The following is a 21,654-nucleotide window of genomic DNA, read 5'->3' as shown; positions in this document are numbered from 1 at the left end:
CCTCAACAATATCTTAAGATGTAATGATTTTCTTACAAACTTCTCAAATATCTTCTTGTTGTTAGGCAACCGTTTCAGCTAGCTATCTAGCTAGCAATGGCAATCATGTTAGCATATTTCATACTGATATTACTGTTCTAAATCATGTTCTTGGGTTTAAAATAATCAATACTGAAACTTTCAGATGAAGTTTGTGTGTGAATTAACAGGTTCAATTGCTTTCATGAGCCCTGAGTTTAAGACAATGGTTTAGCTATCTTGGAATTCATTTCCAACAACTTTATTTTTAAGAATCTAATTTCTCCTTAACTTTTTGCTTAAGGAGAAACAGAAGAAATAGCACAAGAACATAAAATAGTTAAGCAAAAAAGTCAGTTAAGAAGAAATGTCTGAAGAAGATTTTGTTAATCTGGGCCCTAGTACTTAATGGAGACCAGACGGAGGAAGAGAGATACATGAATGAGCTAAAGGGATTGGTAAAGGGTGCTGTGAGGAAGGAAGGAGGAGTCTAATGTGTTTCTGACCCCTGACCTCACAGGGTTCCAGGTGACATAGATGAGGTCAACGCTCTCAAGCTGCAAGTGGACCAATGGAAGATCCCCACGGACCTGGAGGACCCACACATCCCAGGTAATACACACACCGTACACACACACACCGTACACACACACCGTACACACTGTACACCAGTGATTGCTGGTGGCACTTTAAATGGGGAGTACGGGTACATAGTAATGGCTATGCACCCTCTCCTAGCCCTAGACCCTCCCCCTTCTCTCCCACCCTCCCCTAGCCCCCCCCCCCCCCCCCCCCCCCCCCTTCTCTCCCACCCTCCCCTAGCCCCAGGCCCTCCCCCTTCCCTCCAACCCTCCCCTAGCCCCAGGCCCTCCCCCTTCTCTCCAACCCTCCCCTAGCCCCAGGCCCTCCCCCTTCTCTCCCACCCTCCCCTAGCCCCAGGCCCTCCCCCTTCTCTGCCACCCTCCCCTAGCCCCAGGCCCTCCCCCTTCTCTCCAACCCTCCCCTAGCCCCAGGCCCTCCCCCTTCTCTCCCACCCTCCCCTAGCCCCAGGCCCTCCCCCTTCTCTCCCACCCTCCCCTAGCCCCAGGCCCTCCCCCTTCTCTCCAACCCTCCCCTAGCCCCAGGCCCTCCCCCTTCTCTCCCACCCTCCCCTAGCCCTAGGCCCTCCCCCTTCTCTCCAACCCTCCCCTAGCCCCAGGCCCTCCCCCTTCTCTCCCACCCTCCCCTAGCCCCAGGCCCTCCCCCTTCTCTCCCACCCTCCCCTAGCCCCAGGCCCCCCCTCTTCTCTCCAACCCTCCCCTAGCCCCAGGCCCTCCCCCTTCTCTCCAACCCTCCCCTAGCCCCAGGCCCTCCCCCTTCTCTCCAACCCTCCCCTAACCCCAGGCCCTCTGCGGTGCTCTAATTCTCTCTGAATATGAATAGCCCCAACACCAAAGCGTGTTAGGAGCTGCAGCAGCAGGTCAACATGATTGGATGACCCACCCTCAGCGCACACACACACACATTCCCCCCACCACGCACTGACACACTGCTAAACTACTGCAATTTTTATAAATAACAATAAAATAGATTCCATAGCAGAAAAGAAGGAGCAATCCTGTGTGGAGGTTGGCAGAGGTCATCATCAGTCACAACTCTATTACCAACACAGACATGGATGAGCACACACTCACACATAGAGAAGTGTGATGGTGTTCTTCTGGTCTGTTCTGTGTGTGATTAAGGCATTAGTGTCAGTGCGTAGAGGGATGCTGTGTGTCTGACCAGTCAACTGTTTCTGTCTCTTGATTGGACTGTCAATGAATTTGTAAAAAATTTACTTACACTGTACATACAGATAGCTAGAGCCCAAAAATAACTATTTCTCACCGTCTCCCTTTTCCAATTCTACCCCTTTTCCCCTTCTCTCTCCCCCCTCTCTGCTCCCCTTATTCCCACCCCACCCCCCACAACCCAACCAGCCTCTCTGTTGAAGTTGTGGTACAGGGAATTGGAGGAGCCGTTGATTCCTCATGAGTTCTATGAGGAGTGTATCACTCACTATGATGACCCTGAGGCTGCAGTCAACGTAGTGATGGGCCTTCCTCACATCAACAAGCTGGTGCTCTGCTACCTCATACGCTTTCTACAGGTAACACACACACACATCATCTGCTCCAAACTCATCCTCTGTTCCAAATACACACTATCAACTTCAACATCACCCACTTCCTATAGGTAGCAAACACACACACAATCAAACACACCCATCATCATCTCTCTCTCCCTCCAGGTGTTTGGCCAGCCTGCCAACGTGGTGATCACTAAGATGGATGTGAACAACCTGGCCATGGTGATGGCCCCTAACTGCCTGCGTTGCCAGTCAGACGACCCACGCATCATCTTTGAGAACACACGCAAAGAGATGTCCTTCATCCGCGTGCTCATCCAGCGCCTCGACACTAGCTTCATGGACAGACTGCTATAGCCCCCCAAACCCTGCTCCATCACCCAGGCCAACGACACAGGACCCCCATCGCCCTGCTATAGCCCCCCAAACCCTGCTCCATCACCCCAGGCCAACGACACAGGACCCCCATCGCCCTGCTATAGCCCCCCAAACCCTGCTCCATCACCCCAGGCCAACGACACAGGACCCCCATCGCCCTGCTATAGCCCCCCAAACCCTGCTCCATCACCCAGGCCAACGACACAGGACCCCCATCGCCCTGCTATAGCCCCCCAAACCCTGCTCCATCACCCCAGGCCAACGACACAGGACCCCCATCGCCCTGCTATAGCCCCCCAAACCCTGCTCCATCACCCCAGGCCAACGACACAGGACCCCAACCTCCCTGCTATAGCCCCCCCAAACCCTGCCTCTGCAACCCAGGCCAATGACATGGTATCCCCCCCTCCCTGCTATAGCCCCCCCAAACCCTGCTCCTGTACCCCAGGGCAATGACACAGGACCCCACCTCCCTGCTATAGCCCCCCAAACCCTGCTCCTGTACCCCAGGCCAACATCATCGGACCCCACCCCCCTTCCCTGCTATAGCCCCCCACTTTTAACTTCTCAACCAGAAACAACCACACAGGACGCCCCCCAACTTCGACTGTACCCCTAAATCTCCCAAGGCCCCACCTGCCCCCCAGACCCTGCTATAGCCCCCCAACAATAACTGTACCACCGACCAACTAGTTGGGACACCCCCCAACTCCAACTACTGCCCGCTAAACCCAGCTATAACCTCCCAACTTCCAACTACTGCCCGCTAAACCCAGCTATAACCTCCCAACTTCAACTACTGCCCACTAAACCCAGCTATAACCTCCCAACTTCAACTACTGCCCACTAAACCCAGCTATAACCTCCCAACTTCCAACTACTGCCCGCTAAACCCAGCTATAACCTCCCAACTTCAACTACTGCCCACTAAACCCAGCTATAACCTCCCAACTTCAACTACTGCCCACTAAACCCAGCTATAACCTCCCAACTTCAACTACTGCCCGCTAAACCCAGCTATAACCTCCCAACTCCAACTACTGCCCACTAAACCCAGCTATAACCTCCCAACTTCAACTACTGCCCACTAAACCCAGCTATAACCTCCCAACTTCAACTACTGCCCACTAAACCCAGCTATAACCTCCCAACTTCAACTACTGCCCACTAAACCCAGCTATAACCTCCCAACTTCAACTACTGCCCACTAAACCCAGCTATAACCTCCCAATTTCAACTACTGCCCACTAAACCCAGCTATAACCTCCCAACTCCAACTACTGCCCACTAAACCCAGCTATAACCTCCCAACTTCAACTACTGCCCACTAAACCCAGCTATAACCTCCCAACTTCAACTACTGCCCACTAAACCCAGCTATAACCTCCCAACTTCAACTACTGCCCACTAAACCCAGCTATAACCTCCCAACTTCAACTACTGCCCGCTAAACCCAGCTATAACCTCCCAACTCCAACTACTGCCCACTAAACCCAGCTATAACCTCCCAACTTCAACTACTGCCCACTAAACCCAGCTATAACCTCCCAACTTCAACTACTGCCCACTAAACCCAGCTATAACCTCCCAACTTCAACTACTGCCCACTAAACCCAGCTATAACCTCCCAACTCCAACTACTGCCCACTAAACCCAGCTATAACCTCCCAACTTCAACTACTGCCCCCCAAACCAGGATGACCCCTATCTCCCAGACTGAGTCTCATCCCAGTCTGAGCCTGACCCCTCTACCGCCACTCTACACACAGGGACTTGCATCTCACACACATTGATGTACAGGGTTACACACTCACTCACCTAGACATACTCTCACATGTACATTTACTGACACACACACACACATACTCTCACTTCTACAGTACACATCCATATACACAATGACAATGCTTAGAGTGACAAATGGCTGACCAACACAGTACAAGATCGATGGGATCAACCTATATCATTATTGAGATATACCCAGCCTACATTGTCATAAATACACACAATGTCGCACGCACACACACACACAGCTGTTTGACTCCCTACCCACCCAAACGGCTATCACTGTCCGACATGTTTTGGTGCTGTCCACTCCCCAGTCGCCGCCTCTCTCCCAATACAAACCAATCATGTCTGCTTCCCCCTTCCTGATTCCCTGTGAGTTCTCAAATGAGGGCGTCAGTCCACCTATCAGCTCCAAGCCTAGAGCTACATTCAAACTGCCATGAAGCCCCGTTTATCTGTCTGAACTGTTGTCACCAACCAACTGATGTCGATAAAGTTATTTATTTTGTTATTTTGGATGGCGGTGGCTGATCCAGGGCAGGTTTTAGAGGGGATCACCGCAGCACTGCCAATCAACTGTGTCTGTCGCAACAGGAAGGGATGTCAGACACCGTGCCACAGGACTTCCTGTAAGACTTTAGAAATACTGATTTACCCCCTGCACCCCCTACCACCCATCCCCTTGGCCATAGCCACTTCTGCCCCCTTCACCCCTCAGACAACCACACAACCTCACCCCTCTTCACCCCTCCTCACTCAACCCTCTTCACCCCTCTTCAGCCCTCCTCACTCACCCCTCTTCACCCCTCCTCACTCACCCCGCTTCACCCCTCTTCAGCCCTATTCAGCCCTCTTCACCCCTCCTCATCCCTCTTCACCCCCCCTCATCCCTCTTCACCCCTCCTCATTCCCCGTCAACCCACTTCACCCCTCATTCCTCTTCACCCCTCTTCAACCCTCATTCCTCTTCAGCCCTCTTCATCCCCCTTCACCCCTCATTCCTCTTCAGCCCTCCTCATCCCGCTTCACCCCTCCTCATCCCTCTTCATCCCTCTTCAGCCCTCCTCATCCCTCTTCACCCTTCTTCAACCCTCTCCACCCCTTTTCACCCCTCTTCACCCCTCTTCATTCCTCTTCACCCCTCTTCATCCCCTTCACCCCTCTTCATTCCTCTTCACCTACCCCCCAACACATCCTCAAGACTACATACACCTCCATACCCTCATACTGACATGATTTTTGAATGTCTAAATTGAGATCCGTCCACCTCTGTCTGTCTGTCTGTCTGTCTGTCTGTCTGTCTGTCTGTCTGTCTGTCTGTCTGTCTGTCTGTCTGTCTGTCTGTTGTTTACAAATGTACCTGTCTGTCTCCATCTACAGGTAGTCAGAGTACTGTCTGTGATTTTGGACCCGTACAAAAGTATTTTTTCTATTAGCAGATGTGACTTGGTATGGATTATTATTTTTAAAGATATGTGTTTTTTGTTTTATTAATTGATGATTTGTTCTATTTAACAGAGTTTTAATGTTTTTTAACCCACTGTTTTATATAATTTAATTTATTTGTATTTATTTCAGCAATATTTCCTTAATGCCTTCTTCTTAGACAGTATACTTTAGGGTTCAAAATGTCTGTGTCTGTCTCCCAAATGGCACCCTATTCCCTTTATAATACACTTCTTTTTGTCAAAAATAGTGCACTATATAGGGAATAGGATGCACATTGTCTTTATGTTTCTTTGAATGAATGTGTGTGTACATGCAGGCATGTATGTGCTTGTGTGTGTTTTCAATATAACAGGACATATACATCACATGTTCATATGCACATACATGTTGATATGTGACCCTGATATGTACAGTAGGTGTCTCTGTGTGTCTGAGAGTTAAGTCCTGCTGTGTTTTTTAGTTCTGTTCATTTGTGTTTCATTTTTTGGTGACAGGTTTATAGGAATGGATGCTTGTGAACCTCCCATCCCTTGAAACCACCACGCGCACACACACCATCCTTAGCCTAATTATCATTCTTGCAGGACTCTCATGCTCTTGTATTCACGGAATCTCTCATACACTAACATATTGTGTGTGTGTGTGTATTTGAAGCCCTCATACACTAACATATTGTGTGTGTGTGTGTGTGTTTGAAGCCCTCATACACTAACATATTGTGTGTGTGTGTGTTTGTGTGTGTGTGTACTTGAAGCTTTCACACAATCACATATTGCATGTGTGTGTATTTGAATCTCTCATACACTCAGGTATTGTGTGTGTGTGTACTTGAAGCTTTCACACAATCACATATTGTGTGTTTGTGTGTATTTGGCGCTCTCACACACTCAACTATTGCGTGTGTGTATTTGTGGTAGAATGATCTTTTCTATGTTAAACTGGGTGTATGTGACAATAAAAAACATCTCAATCTAAAGAGATAAAGTGGATCAGTGAAGGAGAGAGAGAGTTATGTTTCCTCTGTCACCTTACCCCACTGCATCCTGATACACACTCACACACACACGCACGCTACACAGAACATGACCAACGTGTACATTGGACCACTGTACAGACCAATGTGGAAAATACAACAAGATTGCCATAACAACACAAGTAAATAAAGCATCACATGTACAGTACGTAACTATGGAAACAGCTGTGGAAATAATTGTAACAACAGGGTGTTGTTGTTTTTTGTTTGTATTATTATGTTCTGGGTGTGAGCCAGACAATGATGGTCAAGTTTTTTGATAGAGGTCTCTTTCTTCATCTGTGAATTGGCCTTCTTCGTGTTTCTCTAAAGAACATTTAAACAACAGAAATTTGTGCCATCGTCAACTCTAACTATGATCAATTGTGCGTCCCAAATGGCACCATATTCCTTATATATTGCACTACTTTTAACATAAACCTGGTGGGCTCTGGTCAAAAGTAGCACATTATATAGGGAGCAGGGTGCAATTTGGGAGGTACACTAAATGTTTCTTTACCAAGACAACTGCAACACTTCTGGCCGCTGATACATTTAGCTCTGGGAAGTTGTTTCCCAAGCAAAGATGCTATAGAAATATAAGATACCATAGACAGGATGATGGTGTAACTAGTCGTTTGTGTGTGTGTGTGTGTGTGTGTGTGTGTGTGTGTGTGTGTGTGTGTGTGTGTGTGTGTGTGTGTGTGTGTGTGTGTGTGTGTGTGTGTGTGTGTGTGTGTGTGTGTGTGTGTGTGTGTGTGTGTGTGTGTGTGTGTGAAGGAACAGTAGATAGAATAGAATGCAGTGATGTCATGCATTGACCCAGCAAATTGATCGAATCAGCATGCAGAACTTTGGGTCACTACTCTTTTAAAAACATAAAGTTACTAGTAAAACAAAACATGAAAAAATATACATCAAATACTTACAGAAAGGATTTACAATATTTAGCTTAAAAAAAGTTTCCACTTATAAGAGATATGATTTGAAATCTCTTAAATACCTTTGTTTTTAATGATTACTGTTGGTTCTCATTTTTTATTTGTTGCTACACATGTTCTTCTTATAGTCAGTGTCCATACTGTTATTATAATTATTAATGTAATTAAAATGACTGATATTGAACATAAGTAAGGTGGGAGTCAGCTGCTATGTACTCTGTACTCCTCACCTCCTCTTCTTCCTCTTCCTCCTCCCTGCTCCTCAACGTTTTATTTTCTATTTTAACGTCAACTGTATGTCAATCACACTCTGTTGGAGAGAAGACTTGGGAAGTAAAATGGACATTGTTTAATAAACTATTCAAATGTGAAATATCCCTGGTTTGTGTGACACTTTTATTAACTAACACGATTTTCATTGTTGTCTACCATGTCAATATACCAATGCACCATGTATAATTTTGTCTAGGGTTGCAAAATTCTGGTTACTTTCTTAGGTTTTTCTGAAATCCTGGTTGGGGGATTCCGGATGTCCTGCTTGTTCCCTTCTGATTCCGGGAATGTTGCTACCTGCATTTCTGGATAATCTGAGAATTTCGGGGAAAGTTAAAGGGGCAGTGCAGTTAAAAAAAATCGAATTTGTTCCCTAACTCCCACACAATCAGACTGAGCATTTCAAGGGCCAAAGGAAGCTCATGGAAATTAATGATAACAAATATATGTTGGAGTTATTTTCATTAAATAAACACATACTGATTTATTACATGATTACTACATTATGATTACTACACATACTAAAATCAGTGATGATTTTTTTTACAAAGACTGCATGGGGGCTTTAACCAAATGTTGCCACCCTAATCCTGAGTAAAGTCCTCTAGTGCAGACTGGCCTGGATCATAGAGGATTATAAGACTGGTGGCCCAGGTGGTAATGGTGGTAAATATCCACTTGTAATTTGGTAATCTGGACAGTTCTTTTGTCATTTTTATTTATTTGTTACGTTTATTTGGCTGGGACAATGTACATCAAAAACAAATCTCAGAGCACTGAGAAAACATGTATTGCACCAGATTTAGTTAATAGCTAATTTCCATCTAGTCCCTAAAGCATCTAGACATACAGTGCATTCGGAAAGTATTCAGACCCCTTGACTTTTTTTCCAGACTTTACAGCCTCATTCTAAAATTTCAAAAACAAAAAAATCCTCATCAATCTACACACAATACCCCATAATGACAATGCAAAAACAGTTTTTTTGTGTGTGTGTGCAAATTTATTAAAAATAAAATACTGAAATACCTTATTTACATAAGTATTCAGACCATTTGCTGTGAGACTCGAAATTGAGCTCAGGTGCATATTGTTTACATTGATCATCCACAAAATGTGGAAAAAGTCAAGGGGTCTGAATACTTTCCAAATGCACTGTAGGTAAACTTCTAGCGATGGAAACATTATACAAAAACAATGGACATACAGTAAAAAAAGATATAATAGAACAGAGATCAGGACATAGAGACATGTTTCACCACAGAAGTCAAAACATTGTCCATAGAAACACATTGCTATTTGATTCAATGTAATATACCTATAAAAAATAAGAAATATTGTGCATAGCCCAGTTATTGCACGTATTGAAATTACACCTGTGTATGTACTAATGTGTCTTCTGTTGCATTAAAAGTCAGTATGGCCTTTTAAGTTAAAATCAATGAGTGCATGGCTGATTGTACTTTTTTGTCTCAGTGGAGAAGGCTTGGAAGCTGCTATATGTTTTCAGAGCAGAGAGGTCATTCCATTGAATGAGAATGCCGATTGTGCAAAGGTGTGGACCGTCTGGAGATGCTACAGTCCCCCCTGGTGGAGGTTCTTGGAACACTGCTATTTTGCTCGGAGCAGAGGTTTACAGACACTCGGAGACGGAGGTGCTAGATTGTGAGTTATCTTGTAAACCAGGTAGATTTCTGAGAACAGATTGAAGTTGTACAAGATTATGAATACTTCTTTATAGAGTGATTTGAGAGGTTTCAGGGATGTCTCACATGCTTGTGACCAGCTGGTGACACAGTAAGAAATGGGAGAAACCCATAGCATGTAAGAACATTCTGGAAGCCTAGATGGAGAAAGAGGATTTGTTGAGCCATTGTGAAACATTCTCCATAACTGCCACTTGCTCAGCACTCTTTCCATGGATGTAGATAACCACCTGTCAGCAAACATCTGGATCTCCACTCCATGGCACACAGAAGAAGGAAGGTCATACAAAATATATAGGCTGAACAACAGGGGCCCAAAGATTGGAAATTGAATCTCAACAAGGAAACAGTCATGTGTTAGTCATATGTCAACCTGCCAATATTTTAAACCTGTGCACCGGTTCACCTTTGCTGAGTGCTGAGAACTCGATTGTCTCGGGGGTGAATTTCCCCTATGAAGGGTATTTACAGATCTAGGATCAGCTTCCTCTCCCAGTCATCCTTTACCATTGGTGGAGAAAATGCTAAACTGACCCAAAATCAGCCTTCACTTGCGTAACGTCCTGGAGCTGGAGGCGGTACTCCCCAAAATAGTTTCGTCATCGCCCTAACCACCTCATTGGGACTAGAATCCGGTCATGGAAGCTTCTGACTTCATAAGCTAGCTAGAAGAAGAATCAAGCTCTGGAGTAACTGGTAAGCAGAACCTTTTTTATGTAACTGTAGCTAACTAAAAATCGTAGTTTTTATCCCATAAAGGGTGCTATCTAAAAGAGAAATTTGATTGAAGTTGTACTGTTACAAGTCTTGCTATGTGAACAGCATCCTCTTTTGGTAACGTTGGAAACTACTTTTTTATTTATTTTACCTTTATTTAACTAGGCAAGTCAGTTAAAACCAAATTAATATTTTGAATGACGGCCTAGGAACAGTGTGTTAACTGTCTTGTTCATAGGGAGAACGACAGATTTTAACCTCGTCAGCTCGAGATTTCGATCTAGCAAACTTTCGGTTATTAGTCCAACGCTCCAACCACTAGGTTACCTGCCGCCCGAGCGGAGCATAGCGTTTACAACGCCAGAATAGTGGTTTCAAATCCCAGGACAGTGGGTTAAAATCCCAGGACAGTGGTGTCGGTTCAGCTAAATCTAGTGTATAACAAGGTGGGGGTGAGGATAATTTTTTTTTTGGGGGGGGGGGTTGAAGCTTATTTACTACATTTCTACACGATTTAGAAACATGCTATTTGGAGAACAGCAAAAACAAACAAATGACCCCAATCGTTAATTAGGCCTATAACCGCAAGATTAGGTTTAAAGGTCTATGGAACGGCATATACAATAACCACTACTCAAACTCGTCATAAATTGACTCATTTACTTATGGAACGGCGCATACAGTGAAACATGACATACATGCATAAAAACACGCTATCAAGTCCCAACAAGGCCGACTTCAAATACCGAAAGGTTATTTTTTTCACCATAAATTTGCACCTGTAGGATTGCAAACATCAAGCCATCGCCTTTGCAGACTAATGAGAGATGGGCTACTATTCCTAATGTGATGAGTAGATTTCATTGCGTTATATTATTAGCTTAAATTATGACAATCAACATTAGCAAAACATACCGTTTTGGGCCCGGTTTCACAAAAGCATTTTATGGCTAAATTCATCGTAACCGCCGATAACTTCCGAACAAAGTTGACAATAAATAAAAAGTTGCCAATGTCTTTGCAATTGATACAAACAAGCGATGTATATAACATGATTCAAATGAAAACCGAGATGACTGCATTCAAATATAAATACAGTAGGCTATATGCTCAAGCTAGCCTACTACCTTTCTAAACTGCCTATCATCTAAAACTGTTGAAGACCATCGCCCAATAACTGCCAGATCCTCCTAGATTATTTTTTTTGTATGACGTGTAACGTGTAATAAAGCTCTAGTTTATATAAAATAATAATAATTTAAATCATATTGAAATAGATTTAATGTTAAATCAATTGTGTTCTATTTTGTCTGTAATTTTTCTCCATACATTTAATGATGCGGGAATTTAGTGCATTTTATTTAGAATAAACCGGCTCAATATTTTCAGCCATAGGTGGTCATATCTCTATAGGAGCTGATCCGTCGTCAGTATTGTGAAATAATTATAATGTTAATGTAAGATTTGAATGGAGAAATCTGATCCGAGAGCAGCGCTGCCTTTCTTTCAATCCTTTCAGAATCGACACTATGCCTCGACGCACCTATCGAACGTTCTCTCTGTGTTTTTTTTTGGGGGGGGGGGGCATATTGCAACTTCAGCCGTAGTAGGACAGATGCATCTTTAAAACACTCGTAGTTTAAGCCTGAATTCCATCACTATCGGGAAACCGGACCCTGGGTAATGCAGGTCTCGGCACGTAGTGACATATAGACATAATTCGACGTTTCTTCTCCTTTCGTTGCACGGGAAAAATGTCGCCTTTTTTGAACACATTTCATGCAATTCTACTACACTCTATTATGACTGGAGAGGTTAAGCAACATGCTTTTTCCTATGACACAAATTATAGCCTACTTTGCTGACACTGACAAACAGATCAGTAAAAACCGACCTTGTTGCAACCATTGAATTGGTTGAATTTTGAGATATTGTGATAGGCCTAGGCAGACCTATTAACTGCTTTTCACTGACCGCTGCAACCAACCTGGACTTGAGTAGACATAACATAGTACATGTAAATACAGAACACTCCAATTAGTATGATATGTTACGTTTCGTATGGTATGTATTAATTTGTGGATGTCCATCATCCGTTGAGTATGATATCTTCCGAATTACAATTAATTTATTCAGGATTTATACTGAACAAAAATATAAACGCAACATGTAAAGTGTTGGTCCCATGTTTCATGAGCTGAAATAAAATATCCCAGAGATGTCCCATATGCACAAATAGCTTCTCACGTTTTATGTATAAATTTGTTTACATCCCAGTTAGTGAGCATTTCTCCATTGCCAAGATAATCCATCCACCTGAAAGATGTGACATATCAAGAAGCTGATTAAACAGCATGATCATTACACAGGTGCACCTTATGCTGGGGACAAAAGGCCACTCTAAAATGTGCAGTTTTATCACACAACACAATGCCACAAATGTTCTAGTTTTGAGGGAGTATGCAATTGGCATGCTGACTGCAGGAATGTCCACCAGAGCTGTTGCCAGATAATTTGTTACTTTCTCTACGATAAGCAGCCTCCAACATTGTTTTTTGAGAATTTGTCAGTACATCCAACCAGCCTCACAACCGCAGACCACGAGTAACCACACCAGCCAAGGACCTCCACATCCGGCTTCTTCACCTGCAGGATCGTCTGAGACCAGCCACACGGACAGCTGATGAAACTGTGGGTTTGCACAACCTAAATAATTTCTGCACAAACTGTCAGAAACTGTCTCGGGGAAGCTCATCTGCATGCTCGTTGTCCTCATCCGGATATTGACCTGACTGCAGTTCAGCATCGTAACTGACTTCAGTTGGCAAATGCTCACCTTCGATGGCTACTGGCACGCTGGAGAAGTGTGCTCTTCAAGGATAAATCCCGGTTTCAACTGTACTGGGCAGATGGCAGACGTATGGGTGAGCGGTTTGCTGATGTCAATGTTGTGAACAGAGTGCCCAATGGTTGCGGTGGGGTTATGGAATGGGCAGGCATAAGCTACGGACAACTAACACAATTGCATTTTATCGATGGCAATTTTAATCCACAGAGATACCGTGACGAGATCCTGAGGCCCATTGTCGTGCCTTTCATATGCCGCCATCACCTCAGATTTCAGCATGATAATGCACATTCCTGTGTCGCAAGGATTTGTACACAACTCCTGGAAGCTGAACATTTCCCAGTTCTTCCATGGCCTGCATAGTCACCAGACATGTGACCCATTGAGCATGTTTGGGATGCTCTGGATCGACATGTACGACAGTGTGTTTCAGTTCCCGCCAATATCCAGCAACTTCGCACAGCCATTGAAGATTTGTGGGACAACATTCCACAGGCCACAATCAACAGCCTGATCAACTCAATGCGAAGGGGATGTGTCATGCTGCATGTGGCAAATGGTGGCCACACCAGATAATGACTGGTTTTCTGATCCACACCTCTACCTTTTTTTAATAATCTCGTCATGAAGGTAGTTTACCCGCACTGTATCTGCGAGCAGTTGGCTAGTGCGCACGTGCCAAGAACAAAAACCAGTAGAATTGAAAATGTGATGGAAACCCATTGAACTTGTACTTTAAACAAATAACACAAGATACAAGCTTACCTTATAAAACAGTACACCAAAAAGCACAGAAAAACTTTTTACACTTGTACTCTCATTTCCTGTTTCCATGAACCCAGTCGTGATTTTTTCATGCATCAGGTAATTCACCTGCATGAAATGGTTGGATGGAAACCTGGTTCGTGACAACCTAAAGATTTGTCATGACAGTTGGTAACAGGGATGTTTGCATGGCTGGCACAGGCAAGTAAAAAGCAACATCAGGAAATGTCTGTTGGTTCAGTCCACAACCTCTTGAGTTGGATTCCTTGGTTACTGGAATTAAATATGTCATTACAAAGCTCTGGGATAGTCATTGTTCTTCCCTACTTGTCCTGGTTAGTGTACAGAATGTGATGCACCCCAATCCTCTGAGAAACTGTAGAATAGGTTTATATTACCTAGGCCTACTTTCTGTGTAAAGAGGTAGTCTTCAGCTCCGTTAGTAACTCTTGTTTAATTGATCATTGAAATCATCAGTCTTTTCATGGGAAATCATTTGTAAAACTTTAGTCTACTTACAGAGCACATGACCTGCAGATTGTAAGCCTTTCACTCTTTGTTTCTGTGTTTCTCTCTCCTACTCTTTCTCTTTCTTTACCCTCACTACCCCCCTATTTTCCTCCCCCTCTGTGCAGATTGGAGATAGCATGATGGATCAGAGCGGTCCTATGCGGGTGTTGGTGACTGGGGGGACTGGTCTGGTGGGCAGGGCCATAGAACATGTGGTCAAAGAAGAGGGAGGAGCGCGGGAGGGAGAGGAGTGGATCTTCCTCTCCTCTAAGGATGCAAACCTCATGTGAGAGCTACACGCGCACACACATACGCACTCACACATAGACAGACACACATGGTATACATGCACGCACATGTATATACACAGACAACACACACACACACCTGACCCTCTCCTGCCTCAGTGCTAACTGTGGGTGGCTTTGTAGCCCAGCCTCTGAGTCTTTGAAAAGTCAAGCTGACGTGTGTGTGGGTTTGTGTATGCTCACTCAGGGACATGGGTGAGACGCAGGCAGTGTTTCTGAAGCATCAGCCCACCCATGTCATCCACCTGGCAGCCATGGTGGGAGGGCTCTTCAAGAACATGAGGGCCAACCTAGACTTCTGGGTAAGAGGGGATTCAGGAGTTGTAATGACAGAGGCTGCATCTCCAGAAGTGTGCACTTGCTCAATTTCTCACCTTATTTTGAAAATGGTGGAAACTGCCTCCAGCCAATCCTTTATTTTTAAATCTAATAAGGAAAGTGTGCAAGTGCACACTTCTGGAAAATGTTAGAGGAAAAGGACTCAATGTTTATTTACCGATTTTGTTTTTTTTAGGCTTCATCCCAATTGGTACTCTATTCACTATGGGCCCTGGTCAAAGGTAGTACATTACTAACTAGTTCATAGGGTGCTAATTGGGAACCTGGTTCAACCTTATCCGTCCATGTGTGTAATTTTGTTCATGTTTATTTACCAACGTATCCATCCATGTGTGTTCTCCAGAGGAACAACATCTACATCAATGACAACGTCCTGCAGGCAGCACATGAGGTGGATGCTGTCAGGGTGGTCTCCTGTCTCTCCACCTGCATTTTCCCTGATAAGACCAGCTATCCCATCAATGAGACCATGGTAACGGGTGTGTGTGTGTGTGTGTGTGTGTGTGTGTGTGTGTGTGTGTGTGTGTGTGTGTGTGTGTGTGTGTGTGTGTGTGTGTGTGTGTGTGTGTGTGTGTGTGTGTGTGTGTGTGTTGTAGACATGATGGTAGTTGACTATCTCTTACTTATTATCTTGCAGATCCACAACGGCCCTCCTCACGAGTCTAACTTTGGCTACTCCTATGCTAAGAGAATGATCGATGTCCACAATAGGTGTGTTGGTGTTTTATTGAACCTTCATTTAACCAGGAAGTCTTCTTTTACAAGGGAAGTGTGTGTGCACAGCTTCCCTATTTTGCTATAGATGTCCTCCGCGGGCCCATCCAGAATGGTCTTGAGGGCTTCCTGTACCCTTGACCCTTTAGCTGCTCAGTGACCTCTAGAAAGGAGTCAACATAATCTGTGTATATTCAATAATAGTGTGTGTGTGTGTTCAATGTTTGTGGATTATGTTGAGGTGTGTGTTTGTCTTGCAGGGCGTATCACCAGCAGCGTGGTAGGTGCTACACAGCAGTGATACCGACCAATGTGTTTGGCCCTCATGATAACTTCAACATCGAGGATGGACATGTACTTCCAGGCCTCATACACAAAGCCTACATTGCTCAGAGTAAGATGACTACACAACACTTACTGTTAACTATCACTCTCTAATTCTTTGTTCTTCAGCTAACTGTTTTAATCTATACAGTATACCTCCCTACAAGGATCTGTATAGCCACATTCCTTCTAACAGGCCTTTACGTGTGTGTGTGTGTGTGTGTGTGTGTGTGTGTGTGTGTGTGTGTGTGTGTGTGTGTGTGTGTGTGTGTGTGTGTGTGTGTGTGTGTGTGTGTGTGTGTGTGTGTGTTAGAGGAGGGTAGTCCATTGGTGGTGTGGGGCTCAGGAACTCCCAGAAGGCAGTTCATCTACTCATTGGATCTGGCTCGTCTCTTCCTCTGGGTGCTGAGAGAGTACCCTGAGGTGGACCCCATCATACTGTCTGGTGAGCATACACACACTCTGACTTTCTCCCTGTCATACTCACACATACTCTCGATCTCACACACACATTTAACAACAGTATTTTCAGGTGTCAGTGTTCATTCTCCCTCTCTGTATTTTAGTTGGTGAGGAGGAGGAGGTGTCCATCAAGGAGGCAGCAGAGGCCGTTGTCGAGGCACTGGGGTTCAAAGGTCAAGTGACTGTATCCTTTCACTTAGGTGCATGTCCAGATATACAGCTCAAACACAGTCCCTCTCTCTCTTTCATACTCACTTGCTCTCACACACTGTCAGTCAGTGTTTGATTCCCTAACCCCTGACCTTCAGTATGACACAACTAAAGCAGACGGTCAGTTCAAGAAGACAGCCAGCAACGCCAAGCTGCTGCGGTACCGCCCCAACTTCACCTTTACCCCCTTCAAACAAGGTACCTACCTCCCCAACACCAGCAATTTGAAAACCCCCAAAAGTAGATTGTTTTTGGTTAAATGCACAATGTCATATATGTATTCTGCCATCTTTATGCATGTTCACCACTGACATATCAAATAAAGATGTCTGCTGTTTGGTTTCTGATGCTGAGTCTCCTATCCCCCCCACCCCCCAATTCACACACACAGCCTTGAAGGAGACATGCGATTGGTTCGTGGCCAATTACGACACCGCCCGCAAGTGAAGATTGCTCAAATCAGATTGGCTGTTAGGAAACCAGTCCTAGGAAGGAAGGAGCAGGAAGAGGGGACTGTGATGGAGGGGTCAGGAGGAGTGGAGCTTAAGGTTCTAGAACTGACAAAGAACGCAGGACTTTTACAGGAACAACATTATCTGCCATTAAATTAAGTCCTGTTAGACTGATGTAATGTGGTCCTGATCATGTTGCTGAGATTCCATGAAGAATGTGTAGAGTGTAGGCTGGGCTAATCGCTCTGTTTTAACACTCAAACAGCATCCTATTCCTATATCAGTTGTACTCAAACTATTTGAGAAGGTGGTAAAGGTCTGGATGGCTATTGTAATTTATCGGCGTAGTAATGAATCCTCAACCCATTCGACCCCAAACTGTTCACACCACTTTTGTTGGCAGAGAGAAATTAGATGTTTTAAAGCTAATTTCCTGCAACTATACACATTTTCCATGTCTTATTTGTTGATATACCAGGAGTTGAATCCTGACTGTATTGACCTCATTCGGAGTCTAGATCCAGCCTGCGGTCCACCTGTTGAGTATGGCTGCCCTATATAGTACAATAATTTTGACCAGAGCTCTATGGCACTATGTAGGACAGGGATGGGCAACTACAGTCCTCAAGGGCCTGATTGGTGACACACTTTTTCCCCATCCCTAGCAAACACAGCTGATTAAACTAATTACATTCTCAACTGAAGATCATGATTAGTTGATTATTGGAGTCAGGTGTGTTAGCTGGGGCTGGGGCAAAACTGTGACACCAATCAGGCCCTCAGGGACTGGAATTACCCACCCCTGATGTAAGATGTGTCCCAAATGGTACCCTATTTCCTATCTTTTCTGGAGTGATCAGCAGGACTCCTATCTCCTCTATAACCATGTCTACACCATAGGAATAGAGTGGGTATAATGGACTTAGACTAGTTCTTTGTCCATAGGATTTCCTCAATGTCCACCCAATATGGCAACAAAATAGAATTTTCCACAAATAAACCACAATAGGAAGGCTTTGGTGAATTCTGTTGTGCTGCCATTTTGAGTGGGTTGTTCACTACTCAATTTGTCTACTGTATCATATAGAATACCAGGTGGTTTTGGATATGTTCTTTTATATCTTTCTTTACTAAATACAACGGTGCAATATGTACATGAGTGGTGGGCTGAGAGAATAAATCAATGTTTATTTTAACTGCTGAGTCTGGGTGTCATTTTAGCACAACTTTGAGTCTTGTTTTAGTGCAGAACAGTGTTTTGTGGCTCTGGGGTGAAGTTTTCCCTAGGTTCAGAACCTGGATCAGCTTACCCTAACCACTAGTGGGTAAAATCAACCAGATCTGCGTCTAGGGGTAACTTCAGTCAGACCTGCCAAAATGCACGCATTTTGCGTACCAGCTACGCAATTCTCTGTCCATGTACGCAGGTACGAGATCCGAGTTAAAAGTACGCAGAAATGAATAGGGCCTGATTTTTTTGTTTTGTTTTACATTTTAATTTAAAAAAAAAAATATCCACTGAGAATCTAACATCCCGATTCTCGAGCTGCAACACACAGATGTACGGAGTTTGTGTCAACGGACATGAAGATTAATACATAATTATTCGCCGTAGCTACCCCGTGTCTGCACCTTCTGTTTGTCGTGATGCTGAGTTTGCCGACTCAGCTATACGTAAACACATGGACAAATCCCCTTTCGACTCCGTTTGTGGCAAGATAAACACCAACTGTTTCAAGCTAACACAAAATGGACATTCAGTGGGCTCTATGCTAGTGAAGGAATTTTACTGCAAATACTTAAAATAACTGGTCGCATTTGTTGATTTACATTTAATTCTGCATCTCAGTTGTATTTTCCACGTAACATTACGAGGATCACGCAACCTGATAAATACAGTCTGTTCCACGTCACAAAAAGCATTACACAAGTATAACAAAAAATAAATATAAACATATTGGCATTAAATGGAGTCGGGAGTTTACAAGACTGCGCGATAAAGAATGAATAAGTGTCCGCTATTAGCTATAGAGGCAATGCTTCTGAAATGCCTTCACTAAATTAGATTTTATCCATTTCGAAAATCTGAAATGTATGCGCTGCAAATAAATTCAATAGGCACCTTTACATAGGCTGAAACAGCGAACTCTTCCAGCGAACAGCGTTCAGATTCCCTTTGTGGTAGTCTACTTAAGCTTTGTGTAGCCAGTTTGAGGTCTGTGTCGATGCCATCATTTGTTTTTGTGTTTTCAAAATGATTTTGCTTTTAGTGTTGACTAGGAAACCGTGTCTAAAAAAAGCGATCAGACTTACAAACAGCGTGCGCACGAGGGAGGGGGCTTTACATGTTATCAAAACAGCAGGGAAAGCCCACACGAAACAAATGAATGGTGGAAAACTAATGGAAACATTTTCCTGTTTGATCGCTTTGGTTTTATGGGTATTACGACACTTCCACCATGGAGCTCTATTAGCTAAATCTGGTGTGTGTGTGTGGGTCTTACTGTGGTACACTATTTACTTCTATACACCCCTGATCAACCAGACAGGTGTTCCATATACCTTACCCTCCCACACGGTATAGAATGCAGACCTGCCAACCCTGTCCAACTTTTTAGAGTACCACAGTGAGTCATAAAACCTAGAGATCAAACAGGGAAATGGTTCTGTTTTCCACCATTTTTCCCATAGGGGATTTTAAACACTTTGTTTCGCATAGGTTTACCCTGGCATAAATCTCTGTAGGACAATGTGACTTATCAATAGTCACCTGTATTTACCCCCCAAAAATGAAACGCTAATGTGGCCACCAAAGAACTACAAATGCCATGATAATCTGGATGAGACTGCTGAATCGAGGGAAAGGGAAGAATCTCTGGATTAACTAAATGTAGTAATGAATAAATAGGCTACAAGTCTTTAAAAATGGACTATTCTGTGAACTGTCATGTGCAAGTTTAAATTAACAATACCTGTTAGCAAAGGTTAACTAGAGATGACGTGAAGGAGCTTGCAGTGATTTGTAGTTTTGCATGACGTCTACTTTGATGGTAATTAGCATTTGCATCTGCCTAAATATATTGATAAAAAGTCCTTGTCAGAGATTTACACGTTATCAAAACACCAGGGAAAGCCCACACGAAACAAATGACACTTCCACCACTATTAGCTGTTAGCTAAATTTGGTGCAAAGAATAATTTCCCAGTGCTCTGACAGACATGTTTTTTTTGTACATTGTCCCGGTCCACAAATTTCAAACAAAATAAAAACACTAGGAAGCAAACAGAACCAAAATGGGGAGTGACCTACCAAAAGATTTCACTGAAGACTTTTTGCAATGAAAACAAGTTTAATGGACAAATTCAGGTAGGTCCCTCAGTTTCATTTGCTTCCGTTTGGTTTCTAGTGAATACCCCCCTGAATTTGTCCATTTGCAAAACCAACATTTGTTGCAAACCAGTTTGCTACTATGTGCACTAATGAAAAACACCCCAGGTTATGGAGACGCATCATATTTACAATTAATATACACTTCTGATAAATATGTATCATCTAACAATGCATTGAGAGCCCACAGTATATTGTGACTAACACACAGCTTAAGGTAGTCTGGTGGATCCAGCCTGAACGCTACATTCACTCTTCTATTTCACTTGGAAAAAAAGAAAAGGTGAACACAGGGATCAGGCTGGTTCCACTAGGTGTTCTCATAGAAACTAACTTAGTTGACAAGCCAGTCTACCTGGCCCAGCAACTCTTTTGATAGATAAAGAGCAACAACTTATATTTAGCCTGGAACTAGATCTGTTTGTGCCATCAGTCCACTCCATGTCATGCCAAATGTTTGGCATATGACACTCAGGGTATAGGAGTGCAAGGAATAGAATGTTCACACAGACTGGTACACAGGCTAACACGCATTCCTTTGCTGGTGTAGAACACCAAACAATGGATTCTAGGGCTGGTCTCCCAGACAGTTCAGGGCTATGCTTAATCTAAAAAGCACTCATAGAATCGTCATTGAAAGTGCTTTTTAGTCCAGGATTAGGATTAACCTGTGTCCAGGAAATGACCACCCTATTCTCCTGATCATTGAATTGTCCTCTTCGCTTTATTTCCATTTAGACAAAAAATGTACTAATTTTACATAGTTGCCATTGTCCCCATTTTATTTCCATACTTCATCTAGATGCCTATAATGGAATAAATGGAAAATACATTCTGGATTCTGACATGCTCACTCAAATATATCTACTCAGGATTGTGTTAGGAGAATTATGTTCATGTTCTTTAACCAATTCAATTACTCAGTCTGCTATATCAGGATTT

General features: G+C 43.8%; 2 protein-coding genes across 2 annotated transcripts in view; both read left to right on the top strand.

Annotated features, from left to right (window-relative positions):
• Window positions 1-2,570, top strand: part of LOC120054333 (rho GTPase-activating protein 39-like) — a gene marked incomplete at its 5' end in the record, with an annotated part of 41,291 nt that extends 38,721 nt beyond the window's left edge. The window contains 3 exons of the mRNA XM_039001745.1: window positions 539-630; window positions 1,980-2,149; window positions 2,291-2,570. Of these exons, the coding sequence (XP_038857673.1) occupies window positions 539-630; window positions 1,980-2,149; window positions 2,291-2,485 (457 nt within the window). The remainder of the gene's footprint in view (window positions 1-538; window positions 631-1,979; window positions 2,150-2,290) is intronic.
• Window positions 2,571-9,950: 7,380 nt separating this feature from the next.
• On the top strand, window positions 9,951-18,486 carry LOC120054561 (GDP-L-fucose synthase-like). The gene is made up of 10 exons (XM_039002009.1): window positions 9,951-10,371; window positions 14,641-14,801; window positions 15,011-15,125; window positions 15,506-15,634; window positions 15,800-15,873; window positions 16,137-16,270; window positions 16,514-16,645; window positions 16,767-16,846; window positions 16,971-17,070; window positions 17,264-18,486. The coding sequence occupies exons 2-10, from the start codon at window positions 14,653-14,655 to the stop codon at window positions 17,317-17,319; spliced, it is 969 nt and encodes a 322-aa protein (XP_038857937.1). The 5' UTR covers window positions 9,951-10,371; window positions 14,641-14,652; the 3' UTR covers window positions 17,320-18,486.
• Window positions 18,487-21,654: the final 3,168 nt, after the last annotated feature.

The sequence above is a fragment of the Salvelinus namaycush genome, chromosome 10 (genome assembly GCF_016432855.1).
Source record: "Salvelinus namaycush isolate Seneca chromosome 10, SaNama_1.0, whole genome shotgun sequence".
In the NCBI taxonomy this organism is placed as follows: Eukaryota; Metazoa; Chordata; class Actinopteri; order Salmoniformes; family Salmonidae; genus Salvelinus; species Salvelinus namaycush.
The sequence above is the reverse complement of the archived record's forward strand: the minus strand, read 5'-3'. Positions and strand labels throughout refer to the sequence as shown.